The sequence below is a fragment of the Salmo salar genome, chromosome 10 (genome assembly GCF_965601325.2).
Source record: "Salmo salar chromosome 10, fSalSal1, whole genome shotgun sequence".
Lineage (NCBI taxonomy): Eukaryota > Metazoa > Chordata > Actinopteri > Salmoniformes > Salmonidae > Salmo > Salmo salar.
The window spans coordinates 34,314,500-34,341,673 of NC_138300.1; the positions used below are offsets into that span (position 1 = coordinate 34,314,500).

General features: G+C 43.4%; 3 protein-coding genes across 11 annotated transcripts; 2 read left to right on the plus strand and 1 right to left on the minus strand.

Moving 5' to 3' along the window:
* The first annotated feature begins 4,100 nt into the window (after positions 1-4,100).
* On the plus strand, positions 4,101-11,688 carry LOC106560278 (uncharacterized). 6 transcript variants are annotated; one of them, XM_082956950.1, is made up of 11 exons: positions 4,101-4,350; positions 4,736-4,851; positions 5,124-5,182; positions 5,301-5,334; positions 5,553-5,599; positions 6,010-6,117; positions 6,902-7,013; positions 7,860-9,526; positions 9,626-9,662; positions 9,768-9,813; positions 9,923-11,688. In XM_082956950.1, the coding sequence occupies exons 3-11, from the start codon at positions 5,138-5,140 to the stop codon at positions 9,951-9,953; spliced, it is 2,127 nt and encodes a 708-aa protein (XP_082813076.1). In that variant the 5' UTR covers positions 4,101-4,350; positions 4,736-4,851; positions 5,124-5,137; the 3' UTR covers positions 9,954-11,688. The 6 variants fall into 6 exon arrangements, with proteins under 6 accessions (XP_082813076.1, XP_082813075.1, XP_082813077.1 ...); XM_082956949.1 differs by having other exon boundaries at positions 4,794-4,851; XM_082956951.1 differs by lacking the exon at positions 5,124-5,182.
* Positions 11,670-22,052, minus strand: LOC106560282 (amidophosphoribosyltransferase). Its single transcript, XM_014123021.3, has 11 exons — positions 21,777-22,052; positions 17,439-17,505; positions 16,859-17,065; positions 16,641-16,753; positions 16,394-16,539; positions 14,957-15,029; positions 14,710-14,861; positions 14,413-14,540; positions 14,082-14,303; positions 13,696-13,816; positions 11,670-13,619 (listed from the first exon to the last, which is right to left on the minus strand). Exons 1-11 carry the CDS (start codon positions 21,905-21,907, stop codon positions 13,447-13,449), a joined length of 1,533 nt encoding a protein of 510 aa, XP_013978496.1. The 5' UTR covers positions 21,908-22,052; the 3' UTR covers positions 11,670-13,446.
* On the plus strand, positions 17,914-27,168 carry LOC106560280 (multifunctional protein ADE2). Of its 4 annotated transcripts, XM_014123017.2 has the most exons (16): positions 17,914-18,340; positions 18,669-19,160; positions 19,277-19,330; positions 19,445-19,969; positions 20,659-20,730; positions 21,201-21,349; positions 22,385-22,444; positions 22,541-22,577; positions 22,754-22,960; positions 23,662-23,840; positions 24,060-24,239; positions 24,345-24,458; positions 24,603-24,686; positions 25,590-25,770; positions 26,564-26,722; positions 26,837-27,168. In XM_014123017.2, the coding sequence occupies exons 1-16, from the start codon at positions 17,929-17,931 to the stop codon at positions 27,001-27,003; spliced, it is 3,072 nt and encodes a 1,023-aa protein (XP_013978492.1). In that variant the 5' UTR covers positions 17,914-17,928; the 3' UTR covers positions 27,004-27,168. The 4 variants fall into 4 exon arrangements, 3 of the variants coding, with proteins under 3 accessions (XP_013978492.1, XP_045543646.1, XP_013978494.2); XR_001318567.2 differs by lacking the exon at positions 25,590-25,770; XM_045687690.2 differs by lacking the exons at positions 17,914-18,340; positions 18,669-19,160; positions 19,277-19,330; ... (1 more) ...; positions 20,659-20,730; positions 21,201-21,349 and adding an exon at positions 22,003-22,095 and having other exon boundaries at positions 22,385-22,471.
* Positions 27,169-27,174: the final 6 nt, after the last annotated feature.

A 27,174-nucleotide genomic window follows, 5' to 3' on the forward strand; every position in this document is an offset into this window, starting at 1 on the left:
CAGGAACTCACACACAGTATGGCTGGTGGCATTGTCATGCTGGAGGGTCATGTCAGGATGAGCCTGCAGGAAGGGTAGCACATGAGGGAAGAGGATGTCTTCCCTGTAACGCACAGCGTTGAGATTGCCTGCAATGACAACAAGCTCAGCCCGATAATGCTGACACACCACCCCAGACCATGACGGACCCTCCACCTCCAAATCGATCCCGCTCCAGAGTACAGGCCTCGGTGTAACGCGCATTCCTTCGACGGTAAACGCAAATCCGACCATCACCCCTGGTGAGACAAAACCGCGACTCATCAGTGAAGAGTACTTTTTGCCAGTCCTGTCTGGTCCAGCGACGGTGGGTTTGTGCCCATAGGCGACCTTGTTACCAGTGATGTGTGGTGAGGACCTGCCTTACAACAGGCCTAAAAGCCCTCAGTCCCACCTCCCTCGGCCTATAGTGGACAGTTTGAACACTGATGGAGGGATTGTGCGTTTCTGGTGTAACTCAGGCAGTCGTTGTTGCCATCCTGTACCTGTCCCGCAGGTGTGATGTTCGGATGTACCGATCCTGTGCAGGTGTTGTTACACGTGGTCTGCCAATGCGAGGACGATCAGCTGTCCGTCCTCTCTTCCTGTAGCGCTGTCTTAGGCGTCTCACAGTACGGACATTGCATCTTTCTTTTGGTGTTTATCAGAGTCAGTAGAAAAGCCTCTTTAGTGTCCTTACTTTTCATAACTGTGACCTTAATTACCTACCGTCTGTAAGCTGTTGGTGTCTTAACGACTGTTCCACAGGTGCATGTTCATTAATTGCTTATGGTTCATTGAACAAGCGTGGGAAACAGTGTTTAAATACTTTACAATGAAGATCTGTGAAGTTATTGGGATTTTTACGAATTATCTTTGAAAGACAGGGTCCTGAAAAAGGGACGTTTATTTTTTTGCTGAGTTTACATAGCAAATTGTATAGAATTGCAAAATCAAAATGCTATAAAACTGCTACATGTTCTCTGCACCCCATGACAAAATGTGTAGAATTAAAAATGTATCTCCACCAACAAGACGGGAGTGAACAGTGCTTGTGCCCATAGAAATAGACGTGGGGTGGGAGATGTTCCCCAGCGCTGGAAGGGAGCCCGGTGTCAAAAAGTTTGGGAACCCCTGGTCTAGAAGACACACCCTATCCATCCCACCTATAAACACCTGTTCTTCCTCCTGAGTAACAACACAGCCATCCTCATCTCTTACTTCAACTGTGGTCTCCATCAGAGGAGGACCAGCTGCACAGAGGATTCAGTCCTGTGAGGCGAGCACAAAAACTACATTATGCAAGAACAATTGGATAAATTGAGTAAAAGGTACCTCCGTACTCATATCACTGAAACAGAAGAGCTAGTGCTATGACTACATGATCAGGGTTCAGGGCTGACTCACATCAGTAGACTGCAGGAGGCTCTCTGGGAAGTGCTAGTAGCAGGCCCAGCGGAACACCTCAGTGATGCCATAGATGTTGTGAGTACATTTCCTATGCTGCCTCCAGCTACAGAGCAGGGCTGGGGAGGGACAGGCCTCGCCCCACAGGGCTAACACACACAGAGAAAAGCCAGCAGAGAGGACCTCTTCCTGCAGGACAAGCCTGCCAAAACATCCAAGCAGCGTGGGAGTCACCAGAGGGAGACAAGACACAAAATTACCACATGCAACAACAAAAAGCAACAAAAGGCTTGATAAGTTACTCTCATCCCACTGTCATATTTACCTTGTCTTGTGTTTCTTAAATAGCACATGAGTCACTCTGTTGGGCATTTTCTTAATCACCGTGGGCCAGTGGTGGAAAAAGTACTACATTTTCATACCTGAGTTAAAGTAAAGATATCTTAATAGAAAATGACTAAAGTAAAAGTGAAAGTCATCCAGTAAAATACTACTTGAGTAAAAGTCTAAAAGTACTTGGTTTAAAATATATTTAAGTATCAAAAGTAAAAGTACAAATATTTAAACATTTCTCATATTAAACAAACAAGACGGCACAATTAAAACCTTATTTAATTTTTTTTTTTTTTTTTACAGATAACCAGGGTCACACTCCAACACTCAGACATCATTTACAAATAACGCATTTGTGTTTAGTAAATCTGCCAGATCAGAGGCAGTAGGGGTGACCATGGATGTTCTCTTGATAAGTATATACATTTGACCATTTTCTGTCCTGCTAAGTATTCAAAATTTAACAAGTACTTTTGGGAGTCAGGTTAAATGTATGGAGTAAAGAGTATGTAATTTTCTTTAGGAATGTAGTGAAGTAAAAGTAAAAGTTGTCAAAAATATAAATAGTAAAGTACAGATACCCCCAAAAACAACTTAAGTAGTACTTTAAAGTATTTTTACTTAGGTACTTTACACCACTGCCTTGGGGACAATGAGGAGGCACGCCCCTGACTACAACGCCAGAAATATTTCCACCATTGAAGGGTCAAAGGTCAGGGGAGAGGCCCGGAACACTCCATCATCTGGTGTCATCTGAAACAGAGATCTGAAGAGATAAGGACAGAATGCTGTTTAAGAAACAACATTCACTGAAATTCAATACATACAACCAGCGACATGGACATTGAGATACAGAAATAAATGCATAACACATGTATAGTGCCCTCGCTGTCTTGGGAAGCCCTGTTGTTCCAGATGTGTGTAATATATACACCAGCGACCCCTGGCAGGCACTCTCTATCACTGCAGCAGGAGTAAAGAGGTCAGCATTTGGCTGCCCTTTGTGGGCCATTACCCCATCCTGGACATGGGCTGCAATTGGACTGTGCTGTACTAGTATGAGGTTTAGGTTGTGAGCAGACCATACTGCACACACCTCTATAGACATGAGGTTGGAAAATGCAGTCTTGAATTGTTTACAGGGAAAAAGAGAGAGATAAAAGTAAAATAGTCAGAGGGTGAAACCTGTCATTAAGTAATTATAATTTTAAACCACAATTATAATATAAACCACTATCATAATGCTCTGTGAAGTCTACCCTTTACCTGCAACAGGTCACTCTGTAGAACACAGTACTATGTGCAACAGTACATATGCAGCAGGTACCTGGAGGATGCTGACAGACAGAGGACCACCTTGAGAGCTGTTTATAGTAGTCCAAGCATATAACTTACAGTAGACTTGGGTAATACTAATCTTTGGTATGAAACTGCTGATAAAATTGATCAACCCCCAGTTGAGAAACATTAACTATCAGTAATAACAAACTTACCCCAGAATCCACACTGGCAGGTTGACATCTGTCTGAAAATATAATGCGACTATTCTTGTATTTTGCACACGCTGCGTCTGTAGAAGTGTTAACTCATTTCCATGAGCAACAAGTTCGCTGTAATAAGGTTAAAGCAACACAGGACATTTTTCTGTTGTCCCCTTGTCAAATGTGACAGTTATTTTGCCGCTATGCAGAGACAGCTGCGAACACCATGTCTTGTAGCGTTTTCGTTGCCATCTCCGGGTGAACACGGAAAATCTAAAGTATAGTCATTCACTATCAAATTCATGTTACAAGTAGCTAACTAACTAACTTATATTTTAATTGTTGCAAAAGTACTGTAACGACCCTGGATTTATAAGCGCGTATACTGACTCTGCCGCTTGAGCATGCTTTTGGGGCACAGTCGATAGCAAGCTGGACTTCTGGCTAGAAGGTCGAGGATTCGAGACCTGCTCCCTGCCTGTTTCATTACACTGGTGTCAGAAGTGGGATCGGACCTTGCATCCACGACAGTGCGCGTGCTTGGCCAGTGAGCGCGTTCCTATAAGACGTAGAGTCGCAAGCTAGCGCGAGGTCGCACTCTTTGAAAGGAGGGTGTAGTGTAACGACCCTGGGTTTATAAGCGCGTATATCAACTACTCCGCTTGAGCATGCTCTTGGGGCAAAGTCGATAGCGCGCTGGACTTCGGGCTAGAAGGTCGAGGGTTGAGACCTGCTCCCTGCCTGCTTCGTTACAGTACGTTTTGTCGCATGAAGATGACAGCGTGTAGAAAATATTGCGTCATATCGTGAAATATCCAATCATAATTTAGTATTTTATTGTGGCAAATTTGAACTTTTTTCACGTCGCGGTCGACGTCCGTTAATCTCGAAAACCCGACCCTTGTTGCCTACGTCGGGTTTTCGAGACTAACGTAAAACGTCCGTCGGCTTTGGACCCGAAGAGAACAAAACGAATGAGGGGAATAAAGTGCTTGAATTGTAATGTTTAATTGATAAAACGTTGTCCGACGACATGGATGACGTTGTCAAAAATAAGCTTAAGAGCAATGCCAGGATTTACAGTAACACTTTGGAACGAATAGTTCAAAAGGTATGTGGAAAATGTGCTGATAGTTACCTAAATAATTAACGTTAGCCAGATGCCTGCTAACTAGTGTTCTTCTGACGATGTTGTTAGATAATCAAACATATTAGCAAAGACACCCTATTGATGTTCTCTAACCCAGCTAGCGTTAGCCAACAAGTAGTAGTAGCACAGAGCAGAGGCACATTTTTGAAATCGTATTATTGTAACTAGCTAGTAGTCTCTCGCCAACTAGCCTTCTTTTACTGTCCCCCTTGTGGCCACGGGACGAAATGCACAAGCAATGCACCCCCTCATCAAATCAAATGTTATTTGTCACATACACGTGTTTAGTAGATGTTATTGCGGGTGTAGCGAAATGCTTGTAAGCAATGTCACTCTGTACTACTAGGCCTGTAACAGATGAAGCCTCAGAATGTGCCAGTATTTACACTTTTCCTTGACAACAGTATTCAAAGCTGCATGACAATGGGACTGAGGTGAACCTGGAGGACATAACACCCCAAGGTAAACAACAGTCCGTTTATGGTTACACTAGTTAGCTAAGAATACTTAAACTCCAGTGTCCATGTTATGTCCGTGGACACGAGTTAATTATCCTTATCTATGGTTACACACATGATCTGCTTCTCAGTACTTGAATAATTGTTTAGCCTTGTCAACAACGATATACAGTAGCTAGTTTTATATTAATGGTTACAAATTCTGCACTCCATCGAGTTGGCTCAATGTTCTGATGTTTATTGTAATTTCATGTGTCTTGTCATTGGCTGGAGAAGAGGTGAGAGTATGCATGGTCAAGTCAGAGTTGGAGCTATCAAAGCTGGGATTGTCAAAGGTTTGTAAGATAAGACGTTATGTACTGTAGCTAATTATTTTAGACCCACTTGGTACTTTTTCTGAGGAATCTCTTACGTTTTTGGATCACACTCACACCTCTTACTCCATCTCTTTAGAATGACGTTGACCTAGCAGAGCTGTCACTAGGAGGTAGGAACTGCAACACCTTGTTTCTCTGTGAGATTTGCACTGAAGCGTTACAGATTCTGCAATATAAATGTATATTTTGTTTCTGCTAAAGTGGGAACATTGCCTTTACATTTCAGTCACGCTCTAAAGCTGAACTTCCGCGATGTGGATTGAATATAGCCCTTTAATTATTACATTGATTTGAAGGTATATTTATGTCATATATTTTGTTATTTCAGATGTTTCTGAAATACACAGGCCACAGAACACCAATGGAGACTTCCAGGTACATATGGCGACAACTGATTGTGGACAGAACAGATCTGTCTTTTTGGAGACTTGTCTAACCAGATGTTAACAGCCCACATTACTATAGCCATGGTTGGGGAGTAACGGATTATATGTATTACATTTATTTATTTTTTATGGTAACTGTAATTCATTACGTTACCAGCACAACTATTGTAATCAGATTACAGATACTTTTGAAAAACTAGATGAATCGAGGATTACTTTTAAATTCAGAAAGGATGTTCGCGGGAAAAAATATTCTTTGACACTTCTCTGTTTTATCAATGACATTCAAATCAGCATTAAAAAAAAGGTGCAAGTTTTAAGTTTGTTCCACCTGAGCAAGTCTGACCACAAGTCAGAGACCACTATGATGACACACCAAATGTGTTTGATCAATCGCAGGAAAAGAGCAGGAATAGGCTTTTGTGGGCTACAGTCCAAGCTATGTCTTCCAATGGTGCGACTGCTTTTGGCAGCCAAAGATTATCCAACTTGAATACACACTTGGAGGTAAGGATGACAGCAGTGGTGTTGTCTACAGTGATACAGATATCACTTATTATTGATATCTACATAGCGCATTGATGTAAATCGCACTGCTTCTCTCTGATTTAGCTATTTGTGCCGTACGGATTGTGGTTGTTGAGGATGGCTGTTCACATATCTAAATGTGTATTTGAACCCAATAATGGTTGAATTCAAGAAGTTTAAGCTGCCTATCAATCATTGTTTTTGAAACCAGTGGAGAGCCAATGAAAAATGCGCTCTTGCAACAGCTGCACAGTGCGGCTCCAAGCCTATGGAATAAAAATTGGGCTTTTATCGCTCAATCTAATTCATTCTGATAAATGTAAATCCATAGGCATAATTGACACACGCTCAAACTCGCACACTTTTTATAGACTTAAAGGGGCGATCTGTAGTTGCCACATCCATTTTTGGACTTAATATAAACATATAATTTAATGTAGTAGAAAGCGATGGGTTAGATTGAAGAAGCCTCCATAACCAACCCATAAAGTAAAATTGAGCATCCATATATGGCCAGCTATGTGAACTTTAACATTGATTTATCCTGCAATAGATGTCGTTCAATTAGAAACATATTTTTGTCTTCTTCTAAATCCTCTTAAGGGGAAAGTAACTGAATGTAATCAGCTTATGTTACTGAGTTTGTAATCCAAAATTACATTACTGATTACAATTTTGGACAGGTAACTGTAATGGATTACATTTAGAAAGTAACCTGCCCAACCCTGACTATAGCTTATGTACTTCTCATGTTTTTCAACAGATGGACATCTCATACCACCAGGATGATCCCAACGATGATTGTGTAGATGAGGGTGCTGTCACTGTCAACAATAATGATTCTGTTATGCAGCAGGCTGCAGAGAACAGCCACTGTAAGTCAATTATTTGAACATTAACCCTAGTGACTTATGTACACTACCATTCAAAAGTTTGGGGTCGCTTAGAAATGTCCTTGTTTTTGAAAGAAAAGCAACATTTTTGTCCATTTAAAATAACATCAAAGTGATCAGAAATACAGTGTAGACATTGTTAATGTTGTAAATGACTATTGTAGCTGGAAACAGCTCATTTTGTAATGGATATCTACATAGGTGTACAAAGGCCCATTATCAGCAACCATCACTCCTGTGTCCCAATGGCATGTTGTGTTAGCTAATCCAAGTTTATCATTTTAAAAGGCTAATTGGTCATAAGAAAACCCTTTTGCAATTATGTTAGCACATCTGAAAACTGTTGTTCTGATTTAAAGAAGCAATAAAACTGGCCTTCTTTTAGACTAGTTGAGTATCTGAAGCATCAGCATTTGTGGGTTCGATTACAGGCTCAAAATGGCCAGAAACAAAGCACTTTCTTCTGAACCTCGTCAGTCTATTCTTGTTCTGAGAAATGAAGGCTATTCCATGTGAGAAATTGCCAAGAAACTGAAGATCTCGTACAAAGCTGTGTACTACTCCCTTCACAGGACAGTGCAAACTGGCTCTAACCAGAATAGAAAGAGTGGGAGGCCCCTGTGCACAATTGAGCAGTATGGTGTTCTGTTCCAAAAATGTGCTTTTCTTTCAAAAACAAGGACATTTCTAAGTGACCCCAAACTTTTGAACGGTAGTGTATGTATTGAGCATGTCAAAGTAAACATATAAAATACAATTACAACAGCATTTTTCATGTTCATTTACATATTTCTGATTAATAAATTGTGTTTATATTGCCTCCATCAGTGGTGGATAATTCCAAACTGAATGGGACTAGGAGTAGCCTGTGGGGTGCGCCAGAGGAGCTGGAGCGCTCTCTGAGCAGTCAAAGTCGCACTCTACTGGATCTGTATCCCAGCATGGTCAGCCAGGTAGGAGAGGCCTGGCAGCGCCAACATATGTCCAACGTGGCTGTAGGGGTTTTGAGGAGGTACCACAGGCTCAGGTGGTTCTCTAACAGAAACCTCAATAACCGCACCTTCAACATCAGACCTGCTCACAGAAAGGCTAGCCTCAACAATGGCCAATCCTTCCTCCAAAAATCTCAGAACACCATACTGAATGTGAGTAACCCCAAGAGTCCAAAGTTTAACCTCAAAATGACAACAACCCACACCCATCCTCCACAGACCAAGGTCAACCTCCAGGAGTGGCCAGCAGAGAGGCTGTCCCACAGGAAGGGTACAGATTCAGGGAACGGACAATTGCCCCACCCTGTTCTAGTGATGGACTTCTCCTCTCGCCCCCCCTCTGCAGGCTCCAGTCCTGCCTCCTCCCCTCTCTCTGCTCCCTCCTCTGCAGACTCCTCTCCTCCCTCCTCTGCAGCCTCCCTTCCCTCTTCTCTATCCTCTGTAGACTCCTCCCTACAGGAGAGCTCTGAGCCAGAGGAGCCCCCCTTAAACCAAACCTTCATGGTGTCCATGCCCTCTTCCCCATCCCCCAGGGTTAGACATACTACCCTGGTCTTCAGTCCTGCCAGATCTGAAGACACCTTCACAGCAGGAGGGTTGAGCAGTCCATCTCTAAGGAAGTGTGCCCTCCCCACACTTCCCCATCAGAGGTTTTTCACAGCGGTGTGCCCTGTGGTCTGTATGGAGATGTCTTCAGACTACCGCTCCCCAGTAGCACCGAGTCCCAACAGAGCCAGACTGCTGATCTGGGACGGCCAGCGTGCAGCATCTAACGCCCACCACAGAAGCCCCAAGTCTGGCTTTGCTGGATATCATCAAAGAAACACTGTGGAGCCCAGATCTTCCCCTGCGTCTTCACCCTCCTCTCTTAATAGGCCTCTGATGTCACCCAGGAAGCCCCACCAGCTGAAACTCCAATCGTCTAGATCATCATCTGATCATGAGTCTGGGGCAGGCCAGCCAAGGCTCCGGCGACACTATTCCCTGGATTCCTTCTCCCCATCTGTCAGTCTCTTACGAAACTCTGCTAAGCAGATTGATAAGGACTTCCAGAAGCTCTACCACAAGCTTGTCTGTCAGGGCAAATCCTCCTCCTGCCGTATGTGTGAGAGGAGAGCAGAGACCACCAGAGGAACCTCATCCTCTGCTCTGGCCGCCCTGGCCCTGTCTCCTCACCACTCTGTCATGAGGAAGCGTCGCAGGGAGCTGGTCCAAGAACAGTCCCCAGAGTCCAAATGTTTCAGGGATAGCTCCTTTGTGTACTCCCCAGGATCCCTCCACCAGAGGGTAGAAATGTTCAGGTGCCAGAACCGCTCAGACAGCCATTTGTCCTCCACCCATTGGGACATCTCCTGTGACTCCCACAACTGGAGCCCCCACAAGGCCAGTCTGGCTCATACCCACCACAGCCCCCATCACCAACATCACTCATCAGATGCAGCCGTCAGGAAAGCTGAAGGCTCCTGGTCCGGCCTGCACGTTGATCAGCACTCTCCTGCTTGGGTAAGGGCATGCCACAGAAACAATGTACATGCAGTCCAAGAAAAATGATAATGTATGTCTTATTTTCTAACATTGCTTTCGTCTCTGTCTGCTGTCTAGAGAGAGAAATACAGCCGATTTGTTGGAATTCATCAAGGTTTGTTTCTGCTTTGTCTAGTCTTAGGGAAAAAATCTACTTGTCTAATCTTTGATTGACCACTTTGGATTCAGTTCTGATGATAATTTATTCCTTCCCTCTCAGGAAAGTCAATTGTCAAGGCAGAGTGCCAATGTGGAGGTTCGCCAAGGTAACCATGACCTTATTCAGAAAGTAGTATGTTCTGCATTGTTGTTTAAATCTTTAATAGATGCATTTCATTGTTTGTCATGTTAACCAGCCTCCCTTCTTTCCCCCAGTTTCTCTAGGAGACAGCTTCTGTATAAATGATGTCAACCCACAGAAAGGCTGTCCTGTCCTGCACCTCTACCTGAGTTTTATATGTCAGAGTTGAAAACATCTCTGCTGTTTATCTGCATTTGAAAAGATACTTAGGATGTCTCAATAACCATTAACTAATTTGTTATAATGAAATGTTTATGCAATGTCTTTATATACAGTACCAGTCAAAAGTTTGGACACACATACTCATTCAATGGTTTTTCTGTATTTTTACATTGTTGAATAATAGTGAAGATCTTTTCAAAACTAAGAAATAACACATATGGAATCATGTAGTAACCAAAAGTTAAATAAGTCAAAATATATTTTATATTTTTCAAAGTAGCCACCCTTTGCCTTGATGACAGCTTTGTACACTCTTGGCATTCTCTCAACCAGCTTCACCTGGAATGCTTTTCCAACAGTCTTGAAGGAGTTCCCACGTACTGAGAGCTTCTTGACTGCTTTTCCTTCACTCTGCGGTTCAACTCATCCCAAATCATCTTAATTGGGTTGAGGTTGGGTGATTGTGGAGGCCAGGTCATCTGATGTAGCACTCCATCACTCTCCTTTTTGGTCAAATAGCCCTTACACAGCCTGGAGGTGTGTTAGGTCATTGTCCTGTTGAAAAACAAATGATAGTCCCACTAAGCGCAAACCAGATGGGATGGCGTATCACTGCAGAATGCTGTGGTAGCCAAGCTGGTTAAGTGTGCCTTGAATTCTAAATAAATCACTGAAGGTCACCAGCAAAGCACCATCACACCACCTCCTCCATGCTTCACGGTGGGGACCACACATGCAGAGATCATCCGTTCACCTACTCTGCGTCTCGCAAAGACAGTGGTTGGAACCAAAAATCTCTAATTTGGACTCATCAGACCAAAGGACAGGTTTCCACCAGTCTAATGTCCATTGCTCGTGTTTCTTGGCCCATTAGTAGTGGTTACTTTGCAGCAATTTGACCATGAAGGCCTGATTCACGCGGTCTACTCTGAACAGTTGAGATGTCTGAACTCTGAAGCATTTATTTGGGCTGCAATTTCTGAGGCTGATAACTAATGAACTTATCCTCTGCAGCAGAGGTAACTCTGGTTCTTCCTTTCCTGTGGCGGTCCTCAGGAGAGCCAGTTTCATCATAGCGCTGGATCGTTTTTGCGACTGCACTTGAAGAAACTTTCAAAGTTCTTAATTTTCCGTATTGATTGACCATGTCTTAAAGTAATGATGGAATGTCTTTCTCTGCTTATTTGAGCTGTTTTTGCCATAATATGGACTTGGTCTTTTACCAAATAGGGCTATTTTCTGTATACAACACAACTGACTGGCTCAAATGCATTTAGAAATTCCACAAATTAACTTAAGGCACACCTGTTAATTGAAATGCATTCCAGGTGACTACCTCATGAAGCTGGTTGAGAGAATGCCAAGCGTGTGCAAAGCTGTCATCAAGGCAAAGTGTGGCTACTTCTTTAATATAAAATATTTTTATTTAACACTTTTGGTTACTACATGATTCCATATGTTATTTCATAGTTTGAACGTCTTCACTATTAATCTCCAATGTAGAAAATAGTAAAAATAAAAACCCTGGAATGAGTAGTGTCCAAACGTTTGGTATTGTATATAGATTGAATTTCCTATAGATGTTATTACTGCCATGGGGGTGTTTCATATCTGAATGCATAATAAATACTGAATGACTTAAATTGTAATTTAAAAAAATACAAGGTTTTCAAAAGTATTTTATATTAATTGCTTTCGTTTTCTTACATATTCATGAATTGTTTATCACGATGGGGAAAATGAAAGCACGATTAACAAATTAAATGTTCAAAGTCTTTCAATCTACATGGAACAAAAATATAAATGCAACATGTAAAGTGTTGTTCCCATGTTTTATGAAGGTTAAAAATAAAAGATCCCAGAAATTGAATGTTAATTTCTCTAGCGTAAGCTGCCTCCAACGGTTTAAAATGTGGCAGTACGTCCAACTGCAGACCACGTGTAACCATGCCAGCCCAGGACCTCCACATCCGGCTTCTTCACGTGTAGGGTGGTCTGAGATGAGCCACCAGGACAGCTAATGTAACTGGGTTTGCACAACTGAAAAACTTCCTCAGAAACCATTTCAGGGAAGCTTATCTGCATGCACGTCCTCACCACGGTCTTAACGTGACTGCAGTTCGGCATCCTAACTGGCTTCCGTGGGAAAATCCTCACTTTCAATGGCCACTGGTATGTTGGAGAAGTGTGCTCTTCACGGATGAATTCTAGTTTCAATTGTACCGGGCAGATGGCACAGTGTGTATGGTGTGTGGGCGAACGGTTTGCGGATGTCAACGTTGTGAACAAAGTGCCCCATAGTTGGGGTTATGGTATGGGAAGGCATAAGCTACGGAAAACGAACATGATTGCTTTTTATTGATGACAATTTGAATGAGATCCTGAGGCCCATTGTGCCATTCATCCGCCGCCATCAACTCATGTTTCAGCATGATAATGCACAGCCCCATGTCGCAAGGATCTACATAATTCCTGGAAGCTGAAAATGGCCTATATATTATTCCATGGCCTGCATACTCACCAGACAAGTCACCCATTGAGCATGTTTGGGATGCTCTGGATCGATGTGTACGACGGCGTGCTCCTGTCAATATCCATCAACTTTGCACAGTCATTGATGAGTGGGACAACATTCCCCAGGCCTCAATCAACAGCCTGATCAACTCTGCAAAGGATAGTTATCTGTGACCAACAGATGCATATCTGTATTCCCAGTCATGTGAAATCCATAGATTAGGACCTAATGATTTTATTCCAATTGAGGATTTGCTTATGAACTCTTAACTCAGTAAAATATTTGAAATTGTTGCATTTATATTTGTTCAGTGTAGTATGCACTACAGGAGGGACAGTGATTAGTCTGAAAGTTAGGGAAACAGGATTCAACCACTTTGTATACAGGATATAAGCAAAATACATTTGCAGGTCTATTTAGTTCAGGTTTTAGGTTAAATGAAATGGAAGCAAGTTGTTTTCACATAACGTTTTTGGTTTGAAGTTGTGCGTCTTACAGCTGATAAGGCCACTTGTAACTAATCTCTCCAATGAGAGAAAGGGGTCAGAATGCTAGTTTTTAATAACAATGGAATATTATGTGGAATGAAAAGGCTGGGTTTAAATGTAAAACATTGACATGCATAAGGTTATTGTGCTGCCAGCGTGGAAGCATCAAGGCCCAAAGGTTTCAGACCAAAGCAGGCCAGGCACCACTCAAACAGTAACAGCTTTCAGGAAATTTTTTGTAGCTACAGCAATTCTGTGTTTACTTGTCAAGGTGAGGCCATGCCCCAGGCACCCATACTGTGACCAAGTAGGCTCCAAGAGGCACTTCCTTGGTTAGAGTAGGGTTAAGGTTTACACTTTAGACATTAGGTTAAGTACAATAACAGCAGTAGTGTGGTCAAGATAGTGGTTGTGGTTTGAGGTTGGTCAGCGGTCACCACTCCAGTTCCACAGGGTATTTGCCTGTGAGGCAGGCGGTGCAGTGGCCCACTCTCCTGCTGGCCTTGGTGTTGGTGCTGATCCGCTCATCCTTCTGGAGGGAGGGGATTCCCCCCTGCACCGCTGACACCAGGCCCTCCACTGACAGATACTGCACGCTGCTGGCACCTACATTACAGAACAACATCACCGTTTTAAAATCTGGACCACACACACATCGAATAATAAGTATTCCAAATCTCACCAATGTAGCCAGCAATGTCCTTAAACTCTGGCCTGTTAGCAATGAGCTCCTCTTTTGTGGGGATGTTGATGCCCATGTAGCAGGGGAACCTGATGGGTGGGGAGGCAACGCGGATGTGGACCTAGGGAAGGGAGGTCAGCAACCAAAATGAGTGGTCATTACAGACAGACAATGTGAGACCCGATGTAGTCGTTTCATTGTCGAGAAGGAACCTGCAAGTAAGCATTTCATAGGACGATGTATACCATGCATATCACATACATACGACTAACAAAACTTTACTGAAACTTGAGTAATCAACCATTATAAACAGGAGAGAGAAACTAACATGCAGTATAATTGATATTAAGAGGAGTACTGATAATGATCAACTCTGGGCCACTCACCTCTGTGGCTCCTGCTTCCTTCAACAGCTTGATTATGGGGGCGATGGTGTTGCCCCTGACGATGGAATCATCAACAAGCACCACCCGCTTGCCTGCAAAGTTGTCTGTCAGCGCACCAAATTTCTTGGCCACCCCCAACTGCCTGAGGCGTGTGTTTGGTTGAATAAATGTCCTCCCAACGTAGCGGTTCTTACACAGAACCTCTACGTACGGCAATCCCGACTGCAGAGACGGAACAGAAGAGTACAAACTGAAGCCCAGAATATTGTATATGCACGAGTCAGAATATGCACCCTATTGCTATCAACATTCAATAGGTGCCACGACTCACCTGTTCCGCATATCCCAGTGCAGCAGGAGTAGCAGACTCAGGCACAGTGCTGACCACGTCTGCCTCTGTAGGGGCCTCAATGGCTAGCTGCCGTCCACAGCGCTGCCTGACTGTGTACACCATCTGACCTGCAACACCAGGTGGAAACATTGAGGAAACTATAGCTACTCTGGCATCAGCTAAAAAGCAAGTAATGTGCTGTAACCTCCCAGCCAAAGTATTTACTACTCTCACTGACTCAGTACAACTTAAAACGTTTTTGTGTTATTAGCCAGGACAACTACTATCTATGCCTACCTTCAAATATGGAGTCTGGTCTGGCAAAGTAAACATATTCAAAGATGCAAAAGGCAGGGAGGTCTCCCTCGGGGCGAGGGACAATGCTTAGGGACTTCACACCGTGTTTAGAGATCTGGACTATCTCTCCAGGCATCACCTCTCTGTAGTACCTAAGGAACAGACAGAGAGAGAAAGAAGCTTGTGAGCCACAGGACCACATGTTGCCATGGCAATAAGAGGTTGGTCACTGGTGATGAGAGCTCACTTGGCACCGATTGACTGGAAGCTGCAGGACTCTGATGACACCACCCAGCCCTCTGTGTCTCCCTCGCCAGCACCTGACAGAGGACACAATATGGCCTTGTCAATCATCCATCCTTTCTCAATTTTATATACAGTACCAGTCAAAAGTTTGGACACCTACTCATTCAAGGGTTTTTCTTAATTTTTTTTTACCATTTTCTACATTGTAGAATATTAGTGAAGACATCAAAACTATGAAATAACACATATGGAATCATGTAGTAACCAAAACAAAGTGTTAAACAAATAAAAACATTTCACATGAGATTCTTCCAAGTAGCCACCCTTTGCCTTGATGACAGCTTTGCACACTCTTGGCATTATCTCAACCAGCTTCATGAATGCATTTCAATTAACATTGGTTTTTCCAGCAGGAAAATGCTCCAAGCCACACAGCCAGGTCAATCAAGGTGTGGATGGAGGACCACCAGATCAAGACCCTGTCATGGCCTGCCCAATCTCCAGACCTGAACCCCATTGAAAACCTCTGGAATGTGATCAAGAGGAAGATGGATGGTCACAAGCCATCAAAGCCGAGCTACTTGAATTTTTACTCCAGGAGTGGCATAAAGTCACCCAACATCAATATAAAAGACTGGTGGAGAGCATGCCAAGACACATGAAAGCTGTGATTGAAAATCAGGGTTATTCCACCAAATATTGATTTCTGAACTCTTCCTAAGTTAAAACATTAGTATTGTGTTGTTTAAAAATGAATATGAACTTATTTTCTTTGCATTATTCGAGTTCTGACAACACTGCATATTGTTTGTTCATTTGACCAGTTGTCATTTTCTGCAAATTAATGCTCTAAATTACAATATTTTTATTTAGAAGAAATGCTGTCAGTAGTTTATAGAATAAAACAAAAATGTTCATTTTACCCAAACACATACCTACAAATAGTAAAACCAGAGAAACTGATCATTTTGCAGTGGTCTATTAATTTTTTCCAGAGCTGTTGCGGTCAAATATATTGGCACACTTGCACGACTCACTATTTCTTCTAAAATAAGATGACTTATTTTTTATACTTTGTGTTCACACAAGTATTTGTTTGATTTACAAATTGCACAGAACCAAAAAATACAATTTAGAATTTTCACTTTAGTCAAAAAAATGCCTGAATCATAATTTGGTTGGAGGCAAGTGATTCTAATTTATCTTACCTGTGGTAAGTTGCAAGTCCCTACTGGGTAAAAATAGCCATTCAACCAGTTTAGAAAAGAGAAAACAGATCATTCTGCACCATTGCACTCCATTATAAAGTGCAAGTATGCCAATATATTTGACTAACTTTACATAGATTAGTAACTCTGCTCGTAGATTAGTTAAATCGAAAATACACATGACAAAGATACACAAATACCATGCAGCGCTAAGGAAGGACCAAAAACACCTGCAGTGTGGAGTTTAGAAATGGGGACGAGGCGTCCGATGCTGAGGGGTCTGTTTCCATACGGGTCACGGATAGCATAGATCACATCTGTGTACATCACCAGCAGTGAGTAGGATGTAGGGGTCTCATGCATCAGGTTCTTTATCCTGCAATGGAGAGAATAAACAATCAATCAAGATGATGATCTTTACAGGGGGTTAAAGAAATGGGGTATTATTGGAATGGATTAGAAGGCCATAGTATGTACCTGGCCACCCAGTCAGGGGCATCCAGCTCCTCCATGGGCGGAGTCAGAGCCAGCAGCTGGGTGATGAGCTCACTGTCTGAGCTGGTGGAGAGGCCCACGCCGTGACGCATCACCTGCCATACACACACAGTTATGTATGCTTATACACAAATACACAATAATCAACTACAATATAAACAAATGCACACACAGTCATTGCATATGACAGCATGGCCCACCTTTTTACGCAGTGCGGCTGCATTGACCAGCTCCCCGTTGTGTGCCACAGCTATCTTGCCGTGCAGTGTGTCCACCACAAAGGGCTGGCAGTTCTGCAGCTCAGAGATGCCCGTGGTGGAGTAGCGTGTGTGGCCGATGCCCAGGTTACCATAGCGCAGCTTCAGAAGGTCCTCAGGCGGAAAGGCATTGTTCACTAACCCCATCCCCTGTGAAGGGAAGCGACATACCAAATCAGAACAATAACACATGCAGACATCTTGGACACACATACTGAACATTGACTCCTAAAATCTTGAGCATTCATAAAAATAAATACAAATTGTAGCCTAAATGTGATCAGTAAAGCTTTAGCGTGATGATATAACTGTTGTCTTATTTCTGTACAGTAGGTTCCCTCCCCGTCTGAGACTTTAGTTGACGTGTTAATGTGTTTTGGGGGAAAGGTGGTGGTATTGTGCTTAGTTTGAGGACACTGAAAGGATGTTGAGTAATCATCATTATTTGGAATGAGTGTGATTATAGCCATGTTTCTCTTTCATGTTTTCGTACTGAATGGTTCTATATGTCACACATTTTTACCTTGAGGGTGTTGTACGTTGGTGGGTTGACTCCATTACTTGTGACGATTCCAGCACTTTCCTGACCCCTAAATAAACAAAGACAAATAAATTGCTTGAATAACATTTAGGTTCTAGTCTTCAGACAATTTGCTTGATGCAACATGTTTGAGGCTAGCTTTTCTGTATGTATATCGTCTTAGGGCAGACTTAACCGGTTTGGTAAAGGAGAAGGGTTTTAGAACAGAGGAAAAATGATGGGCTATGTGTATCTGCAGTGGAGTTGCCTTATATGGAGTGGCCTTGCACTGCAGCATCAGCCGATTTACCAAGCTGCTTCTCGGATTACAGTCCATCCATCCCTCCCCCACACCACACAGCTTAAGCCAGTAGTGAGGCTGCTTTGATTTGGTGGGCGTTCCTCTCGGCTTAACCGCCTGGTTGCCTTGGGAACCAGGCACCAGAGGAAGGGGGGCTGGGAGAGAAAGAAGCATTTCCAGGTCAGCTCAAACATGGAGAAAGGAGCAGGGAGACAAAGAGGAGGTGAAGAGGAGGAGATTCTAGAGGTGGAGGAGACAGGTGCAGCAGGGCAGTGGAGGGAAGCGGAGGTGCTGGCTCTTCTGTCAGTGTGGGGGGAGCTGGGAGCAGCTCAGCATTCAGGTGTATGCAGTAGAGCCACATTTGAATGCATCTCAGAGCAGCTGAAAGGGCTGAGCGTGCTGCGTGGCTGGAGGGAGTGCCAGGCCCAGTGCAGGAGGCTGGGACTGCAGGGCAGGAAGGCTGAACAGCCAGGCACATCCACCAACTACAGCCAGGGGGAAGCAGCCATGATGGACACCCAAATGAACCAAAGTGACTGGGAGGAAAAGGAGGATCTGACCAGTGAGAAAGTGGCTCACTCTTCCTCAGTCATAATACAGGAAGGTAACTGGAAAAGTGTACTGGCTGAGAAAAAATATTATAATGCTGACACACTGGACTTTTATAGACTAATTTACAAAGAATAACATCGGAAGATGTTTAGTATACACAGCAGTAGTCTAATTAGCATCATCTTTGAGGTATCCCTCATTTAGATTAGAGGCTGCTTCATGACCAAAATGTTGACTCAGACATAACTGGAGTCACATACCATTAGCCTAGAAAAAGGGTTACACTGAATCTAAATAAACCAGAGTATCAATAACAGACAATATCAAAAATAGATCCCCTGATTGACATTCTTTAAAAATGTATGTGTGTGTTTGTTTAGGAGGCCTGTGTCAGATTCTTCGCGAGGCTCTCCCTTATGGCCAATACGTGGGCCCTGAGGGGGGCCGCCATTGGACAGATGAGGAGGTGCGAGCTCTGCTTTGTGTCTGGTCTGACCGCCACGTCCGCCAACGCCTCAAAGGAACGCTACGCAACAAGGCCATCTTCCAGGAGATGGCCCGCTGCATGCAGAGGGGCTTTGGAGTGGTGCGCAACTGGAAACAATGCCGCACTAAATACAAGAACCTCAAGTATGAGTACAAGACAGCCAAGAGCGCCCAGGCCGCTGCAGGCAGCAGTGGAAGTGGCCCAGGAAGGTACATGAAGTTCTTTGATGAGGTAGAGGCCATAGTGCTGGACAGGGGATTTGATGGGGACCAGGATATGCAGAGAGGACCTGAAGGGAACCAGGGAGCTGGGAGGCTGGGCCTTCTGGAAGGCAAGACACAGTCTAAAGAACCTGAAGGAGACCTGGTCATTGAGATAGACGATGGTGAGATTTTAACAACAACAAAAATAATACTACAAGTTTACAGATGGTGATGAGATACTGAATGAATACATTGCTTAGACCTATTTTTAACATTTCTAGAACAATGCATCTTTCAGATGACAACAGTGACGATTATGAGCTAGACACAGACCAAAACCAAAGGGAATCAGGTATGTGTAATCAAATAACCTATGGCAGAAAAGCCTTCTGAAATGCTGTGCAGTACATGGGCTTGGCATAATTGCTTATGCTCACTCTATTCTACATTCTGTCTCCCATCCTAGGAGTCCATCTATCACCATTGGATCAATCTAGCTCCGAGCAGTTCCACGTGGTAACGGTGTCTGACACAGGCCGGAACTGGAGTGACCAGGAGGTGCGTGCTCTGATCCAGGTGTGGTCTGAGGAGGGTGTGTGCAGGCAGCTGGAGAGCTCCACCAGGAAGAGGGATATCTTTGTGCAGATCTCCTGCCGGCTCCTGCAGCAGGGGGTGGAGCGCGACTGGAAGCAGTGTCACACCAAATACAAGAACCTCAAGTACCTGTATCGCTCCCTACAGAGGGGCAGGGCTGACAGCACAGACCCACGCCGTCTCATGAGGTTCTATGACGAGGTGGATGCCATTTTGACCAGGTCGGAGAGTGGACCTGCCATGGGATATGAGGAACAAGCAGAGGCTGGCGCCATTTTGGCTGGGGCCATGATGGGGTATGAGGATGACACAGATGCCATAACTTGTCCAGTTAACTCTTACACAGCTCAAAGCTATGAGGTTATCCCAAAGAATGAGGACAAACAAACACACACAGGTAAGAAAGTGACTCCTTTGTAGATCAACCTAAGGTCACTCCAAATCATTTAGTGGTGACTATATAAAAGTCACCACTAAATGCATTTGTCCACAGGCTAGAATGCAAACAAACAGCTATGATTAGTGAATGTTCTGTCTATAACTGACCACAGTGGGCAGCTGTCCTGGGTATCCAGGTCATGTTGTATTCCTTTATTTTGACCTTGAGATCATGGTAGTCCAGTATTAAACACTCCCTGTTCAGAAATGACTCTCCATATCACAGCAATTTTAAAAGAAATGGGGTAAGTGCATCCAATGTGTCGCTCATGATGTAAGCTAAACCGTGGAAATGAATTCCTTGTGACTCGGAAGATGCTTCTGTTAATCAAACAGAACGTGACCCACCCCAGCCCCCTTTCATCTAAGACAATGGCTTCCCTGATTGACTGATAATTGGCTTCCTTCATAGCTGTAGTTTAGTGGTGACTATATAAAAAAATAGCAGACACTCCAACGCACGCCATTACATCTTCAGACATATCCCACAAGTCTTTTGTTGCCTATAACAAGCTAATTTATAAAATAAAATAATAAACCCAATCGGCCCTACTGCTGGTAGTTGGAGCCAGTAGAACCTGGTTGAGGAAAATAAGTGATGATATTGTGCATTAACAGTGATGTCGCATGCCTCTGTGTTCCTTCCAGACAATTCTGATACCGATAAAAGACAGGATCTGACTGCAAAAAGAGGACTGAAAAGGAAAGCGTTGGATCAAGGTTTCAAATTGTACCACAATTATGTCTCATGTCATTTTAAAATCCACTCGTGACCAAAGGCTCAGTAACAGACTAATGATGGCCGGTGTGACTGTGTGAGTCAGTCCTGTGACTTACCAATAAGACTCCTAATCTAATCATGGGAGAGCGGGCTGGTGAGAGTAGCCAGAAAATGTCTGAGAATGGGCAAAACCACTAGCCTTCTTTACAAAACTGCAATTTGAATTCTGTGTATCCATGTGCTCAAAACGCAGAACAGTGTTTTCAGTAAACTGAAGATTGTGCAGATTGCATTCTTTAGTATACATTTTTAAATGTTCTCAGAACACATCAGCACAATCAACTTGAGAGGACCAAGGTCAAGAATCAAACTTCTACACAAAAGTGATTGATGAATCAATGATGAAGGCATTTAACCCCTCAACCCAAACTCTGATGTATTAGCCCTCTTGAATCCTTGTTTTCTTTAGATACCTGTAGAATTGTGAAGGGACATGATACTGGGGGCAGCTGTGCTGAGAGTATTCATTTCCAGTGCAAACTGGAGGAGGACCAATACATTCCCATTATAGAGATCAACTCAGTCTACTCAATGGCAGCCTCTGTCCGACAAAAACAGGTAGGCCTAATCACGTCCGAATGTTACAAATGATGTTATCATTGTAACCAGTTGACTGTTGTATACAATAGAAGTCTGAAAGTTGTGGCACACAATACCTTTACGAAAGATATTGAGTGGAGTCTGCATTGGAGAAATGTAGCAGTCTGGAATCCAAGGAAGTCCAGAGATCGCCATACTTTAACGGGAAACAATGTAACACAATGTACAAAGTTGCAAAGCAATGTGTAACGTTGACGTCACACCTCCATGTTGTTTTGAGACATTGCCCACTACAATGCATTTTTTTAAGTGATGAAAGTTGTAACCATTATAGCAGTGTAGCTAGTCAATTATGGGCAAGATTGTGGGAATTTGTGATTAGCGGATTGCTATACAAACGTTAACGACGCTATATAAATTTGCTAGCTAGAAAATATCAACTCACCTATGTTGTAGCGCGACAAGTCCCAAAGTTAACACTTGGGCAACTTCTAGTTGTGTTGGCCATTCTCCTGCTGCAACACAGCCGAAAACTCCGCACTCTTCTCCGATGCCAGATTCTTCGAACTCGCTCATTCTTAAGTCCCTGGGCCTCCGGTGCTTGTCTACTTCACACAGCGTGTATCTCCACGCTCAAACACTGGCCACGTGTTGACAACAGAGCTCCGGCTACACGAACGGGCTCAATCTACAGGGATACAAAATGGGGAACTTCGTTGACATCCCCTGACAACAGACGGAGTACTCGGTGTCAAATTGCGAAAGTAATACAAACTCAAATATCGATTAGGACTTTGACTGAGAACCGATATGCAATCATTCACCCTATGTTTTTTGGTGGTAAAGTTATTAGATTTATTTGAAAGTATTCAATAGATACTAAGTAAAAATTCAAAGACACCTATTTTACAACTATGCCCGTGTTTGGGATGATAGGATATGTTGGGGTGAGCAGCGGAAGAAAAAAAGTTTTCCCCACGTGGTGAGGACTACATTACTATAATTGGTTATTCCTGAATCGATACTAAGTTGTAATTGGCTTTTTGGCTTTAGAAAAGCAGTCGTGATTCCTGCTGCACATTTATCTTTCTGCGCGGACTCCACGAGTTGCAGGTAAAGTGGCGAGAAATCTAGATGAAAGTAAGATATTTTTGGTGTACATTTCCCACACTGTTGATTTCATTTAACTTTACTTGCTTTATTTTTCAGGTTTTCAGATTATCAACCAACATGGCGCCTGCATCAGGTATGGTTTCATGTAAAATAAAACTTGTACAACATATTTTTCTTCAGTTGCAAACAGCATCAAGTCAGATTGATAGTCGAAGTGACAATATAATTGGATGTCCACTGTAAACCCGCGTTTCCCGTAAAAAAAAGTGTTTCAGCGTCGATTTCGTACTGATGTTTTTCTGCTTTCAGTTGTTAAAGTGCTGAAACTTGGACAGAAACTAAATGAGGGAAAGACCAAGCAGATCTTCGAGCTCGTGGATGAGCCAGGCCATGTTCTGGTCCAGTCCAAGGACCAAATCACAGCCGGGAATGCGGTGAGGAAGGACCAGATGGAGGGCAAGGCCGCGATAGCAAACAGAACCACGAGCTGTGTTTTCAAGCTACTGCAGGAAGCGGGTGAGTCTTCAGGCCACAGTATTTTCAATTATCATTCATGATTGTAGCTCGTTAATGCTAATGATTAGTTTGTTCCCTCCATATATTCATAATATTCTGTAATCAATTTTAAAGCTTTATGGTAATGTGAGAAATATATATTGTCTGGGTCAGTAAAGTGTGCCAACGTTCATGAATGCATTTGTCCACAGGCTAGAATGCAAACAAACAGCTATGATTAGTGAATGTTCTGTCTATAACTGACCACAGTGGGCAGCTGTCCTGGGTATCCAGGTCATGTTGTATTCCTGTATTTTGACCTTGAGATCATGGTAGTCCATTATTAAACACCCCCTGTTCAGAAATGACTCTCCATATCACAGCAATTTTAAAAGAAATGGGGGGGGGGGGGGTAATTGCATCCGATGTGTCCCTCATGATGTAAGCTAAACTGTGGAAAGGAATTCCTTGATTCGGAACATCTTTTAATCAAACAGAACGTGACCCAGCCCCCTTTCCTCCCCTTCATCTAGCTACTACGGAGAGAGAGAAAAAAAATGTATGCATTCACTACTGTAAGTCGCTCTGGATAAGAGCGTCTGCTAAAATGTAAAACAATGGCTTCACTGACTGATAATTGGCTTCCTTCACAGCTGTAGTTGTGGTGCTGTTTAATCACCAATGGCTGAGTAAGTCCTCGTGGTGTTCTTTTTATACCTCAGGCATCAAGACAGCCTTTGTAAGGCAGCAGTCAGAGACTGCGTTCGTGGCGGCCCACTGTGAGATGATCCCCATCGAGTGGGTCTGTCGGCGGGTGGCTACTGGATCCTTCCTGAAGAGGAACCCAGGGGTCAAGGAGGGCTACAGGTTCTCCCCTCTGAAATTGGAGATGTTCTTCAAGGTGTTTGTATCTGTCCAATCATGTCCAGCAGAGAAATTCAGTCTCTCTGATAATCCAATCTTCCTACTTAATTTGCACACATTAATTTTCCACTCAAGTGAAAACATTTCAAGTTAGGTGCTTCATCCATCATCAACTCATCCACCTTCATACAAATATTGCCGTGTTCTACAGTTTACATCATTATCTGAAATCTTGGTCACTATTTGTTTGTCTTAGGATGATGCCAACAATGACCCTCAGTGGTCGGAGGAGCAGCTGCTGGAGACTAAGTTCTCTCTGGCTGGGCTCAACGTCGGCCGCTGTGAGGTGGACATCATGAACCGCAGCACTGTTGCCATCTTTGAGGTTCTGGAGAGGGCCTGGGCCACCCAGAACTGCACACTGGTGGACATGAAGGTATGTGGCTCAGCACCACCCTCAGATGGTCATGGGAGGTAATGAAGTGGACCATTGTTTTGCTCTTAGTTCCCGTTAACATGCATTTCTCTGACTGTTTGACAGATTGAGTTTGGTGTGAATGTGCGCACCAAAGAGATTGTGCTTGCTGACGTGATTGACAATGATTCCTGGAGGCTGTGGCCTGCGGGAGATCGGAGTCAGCAGAAAGACAAGCAGGTGAGATCGTCTGCTGCGTAGCTCTGTCCAATGCTGCTATCCTGCCTTCCCTTCATGGAAAAATGCTAATTTTGCCATAATTTAACCACCTCAGATTTTGAGTTACACCATGTTAGCTGTAGTAAAAACTTGTGTCCTCTGCAGGTGTACCGGGACCTGAAGGAGGTGACTCCTGAGGCCATGCAGATGGTGAAGAAAAACTTTGAGTGGGTCTCTGAAAGAGTGAAGGTAGGCTAGCTTTGTGCCCTTTAGCCTAAAATAACAGGAGCCAACTAGCTGTATTTCTTGTCAGGACGACAGCCACTAGTTTGTTTTGAATCAACATACCATAATGATAGAGGATCAGGGCCCAGAGTTACAAAACACTACTTATGCAAAAACTTAAAGGTTCTTAAGAAGAAAAAATAACTTCGTAAGTGCAATCCCTCAATACTTTAAGAATGAATGATGTTCATACAAAGTTCTTAAGTGTCTTTAAGATGTGTATGCCATTGCTAGCTAAAATAGTTGCATAGCAAATCATGTTAGCTTATTTCTTACTGAGATTACTGTTCTAAAACATGTTCTTGGGTTTAAAATAATCAATACTGAAACTTTCAGATTAAGTTTGTGAAATAAACAAACAATTGCTTTCATGAGTTTCTCACTGCCCTGAGTTTAAGACGAGGGTTTAGCTATCTTGGAATTAGCAACATTTCCAATAACTTTATTTTCAACAATCTAATTTCTTAAGCAAAAAGTTAAGTCGAAATGTAAATCATAAGAACCTTTTTGAAGAATGGTGACTTAAATCTATAGTTAAGAAATTTCTGAAGGTTTTGTGAATCTGGGCCCAGGTAGTTTAACATGAACTTGTCTGTTAATTGAGCTCCATTCCAGTGTTATAACCTAGACATTATGGGATTCTCATGTAAATCCCAGCATTTAAAATGGCTCAACCTTTTGTGGCCAGTCTTTGATCAACCCGAGTAATCTCAGGTTTGCATACTCCCTCACAACCTCTGTCAATTTAACCCAGTTTGTTTTAATCTGTCACATGACACACACAGAGACATGGTACAAGTACAGCCCATGGTGAAATAGTTTAGGTCTGGCATTCAGTAGATGCTGACGGGGTGTCTGTGTCCCTAGCTTCTGCTGGAGCCCAAGGCCTGTGGCAGAGTGGTGGTTCTGATGGGCTCCACCTCTGACCTAGCCCACTGTGAGAAGATCAGGAAGGCCTGTGGCTCCTACGGAATCCACTGTGTCCTCCGAGTCACCTCTGCACACAAAGGACCAGACGAGACTCTTCACATCAAAGCTGAATACGAAGGTGGGCTGAGCTCATCCTTATAGCCCTAACCTTACTGGCAACCCCTAACATGCTGACCATACCGCTCATGTCACATTTGCGAGCGTTGCAAGATAAATGAACACATGCATGATATTCAATCATTGCACCCACACTGCTCGCGCACGCCAACAAGCATCTGCATATTTGTGACGCTCCATGTCCTGCCTCTCCCATCTTCTCATTGGTTTTTAGGAGCATATTCCCACGTGGGTGATTGAAAGATGAACTGAGGTCGGTTGTGTTAATGCACCTTATTAAAGTTAGTTGCCAATCGCCATATGAAGAAAGAGAAGCCTGAAGTAAGGAGGGGAGATGACGAGAAATGAATTCGGTTGACCATTTTATCTGTGGATTAATTGTCAGAGTAGAGAACCTTGTGCATTTCAGGTCAAATAACAATTTCCCAGGACAAATTAGCTAGCAAAAGCTAGCTAGCTAAATTGCCATAAATATTTAATGCTTTTTGACCTGTCCCCAAATGGATATAATTAGTTGTGAGTTGGTTTTGATATTTCAACCTGCGTGTCCTGATCGCTTTTGGTGTGGGTGGACAAAAAACAAGAACATAGCTACCCCTCTCTAAATAGATTGTACAAGCCGTTGCCTGCTTATGTTTATTGAAAGTGGAAGATTATATGGTACATACATATTGAATAATGGCTCGGTATGTGGAGTAACTGCTGTATACTGGCTAAAATAATGCCTATCTAATATAAAACATTATACATTTTACTCTTCTGTATGGATGGGCTAATGTACAGTATTTTCTCAGGAGACGGAGTACCGACTGTGTTTGTGGCTGTGGCGGGCAGAAGCAATGGCCTTGGTCCAGTAATGTCAGGAAACACCGCCTACCCAGTCATCAATTGCCCTCCTATCACCCCTGACTGGGGGGCACAGGACATCTGGTCATCCCTTCGCATGCCCAGCGGTGAGTACATCCTCCATGTGGTCTGTCTTGCTGTGTGTGTGTGTACAGTAATGTATGGTTATTCTCCTGGAAATGAATCTGTGTGTTTACCCTGACTGCTCCTCTCTCCCACAGGTCTTGGCTGCTCCACAGTCCTCTCCCCTGATGCTGCAGCCCAGTTTGCAGCTCAGATCTTTGGGCTCAGTGACCACCTGGTGTGGTCCAAACTAAGGGCCTCCATGCTCAACACCTGGGTGTCTCTGAAGCAGGCTGACAAGAAGCTGCAGGCCTGTAGCCTGTAAGGAACGCCCTGTACTGTACCATTCCAGACCCTGCCAGAGCTCTCCAAGATGGGCATTGTGAAGGGTCACTGTGTGTCATGTCTAATGAAATGTTTACCATGTAAAATCATCCCTACAACACATTTCTCTAATCATTCCCTTAATAAAGTGATTCATATGTATAAACATCTG

Bases quoted from the DNA above. Each gene is read 5' to 3' on its own strand.
- LOC106560280 (XM_014123017.2), top strand. From the start codon at position 17,929: ATGGAGAAAGGAGCAGGGAGACAAAGAGGAGGTGAAGAGGAGGAGATT. The intron at 23,841-24,059 runs GTGTTTGTATCT...TGTTTGTCTTAG, and splicing joins AATTGGAGATGTTCTTCAAG to GATGATGCCAACAATGACCC. The intron at 26,723-26,836 runs GTGAGTACATCC...TCTCTCCCACAG, and splicing joins ATCCCTTCGCATGCCCAGCG to GTCTTGGCTGCTCCACAGTC.
- LOC106560278 (XM_082956949.1), top strand. From the start codon at position 4,273: ATGGATGACGTTGTCAAAAATAAGCTTAAGAGCAATGCCAGGATTTAC. The intron at 4,852-5,123 runs GTAAACAACAGT...TGGCTGGAGAAG, and splicing joins GGAGGACATAACACCCCAAG to AGGTGAGAGTATGCATGGTC. The intron at 5,335-5,552 runs GTAGGAACTGCA...TTGTTATTTCAG, and splicing joins AGCAGAGCTGTCACTAGGAG to ATGTTTCTGAAATACACAGG.
- LOC106560282 (XM_014123021.3), bottom strand. From the start codon at position 21,907: ATGAGCGAGTTCGAAGAATCTGGCATCGGAGAAGAGTGCGGAGTTTTC. The intron at 17,066-17,438 runs GTAAAAATGTGT...TTCCCTTCACAG, and splicing joins CAACGTACAACACCCTCAAG to GGGATGGGGTTAGTGAACAA. The intron at 14,862-14,956 runs GTGAGCTCTCAT...TCTGTTCCTTAG, and splicing joins TTCCAGTCAATCGGTGCCAA to GTACTACAGAGAGGTGATGC.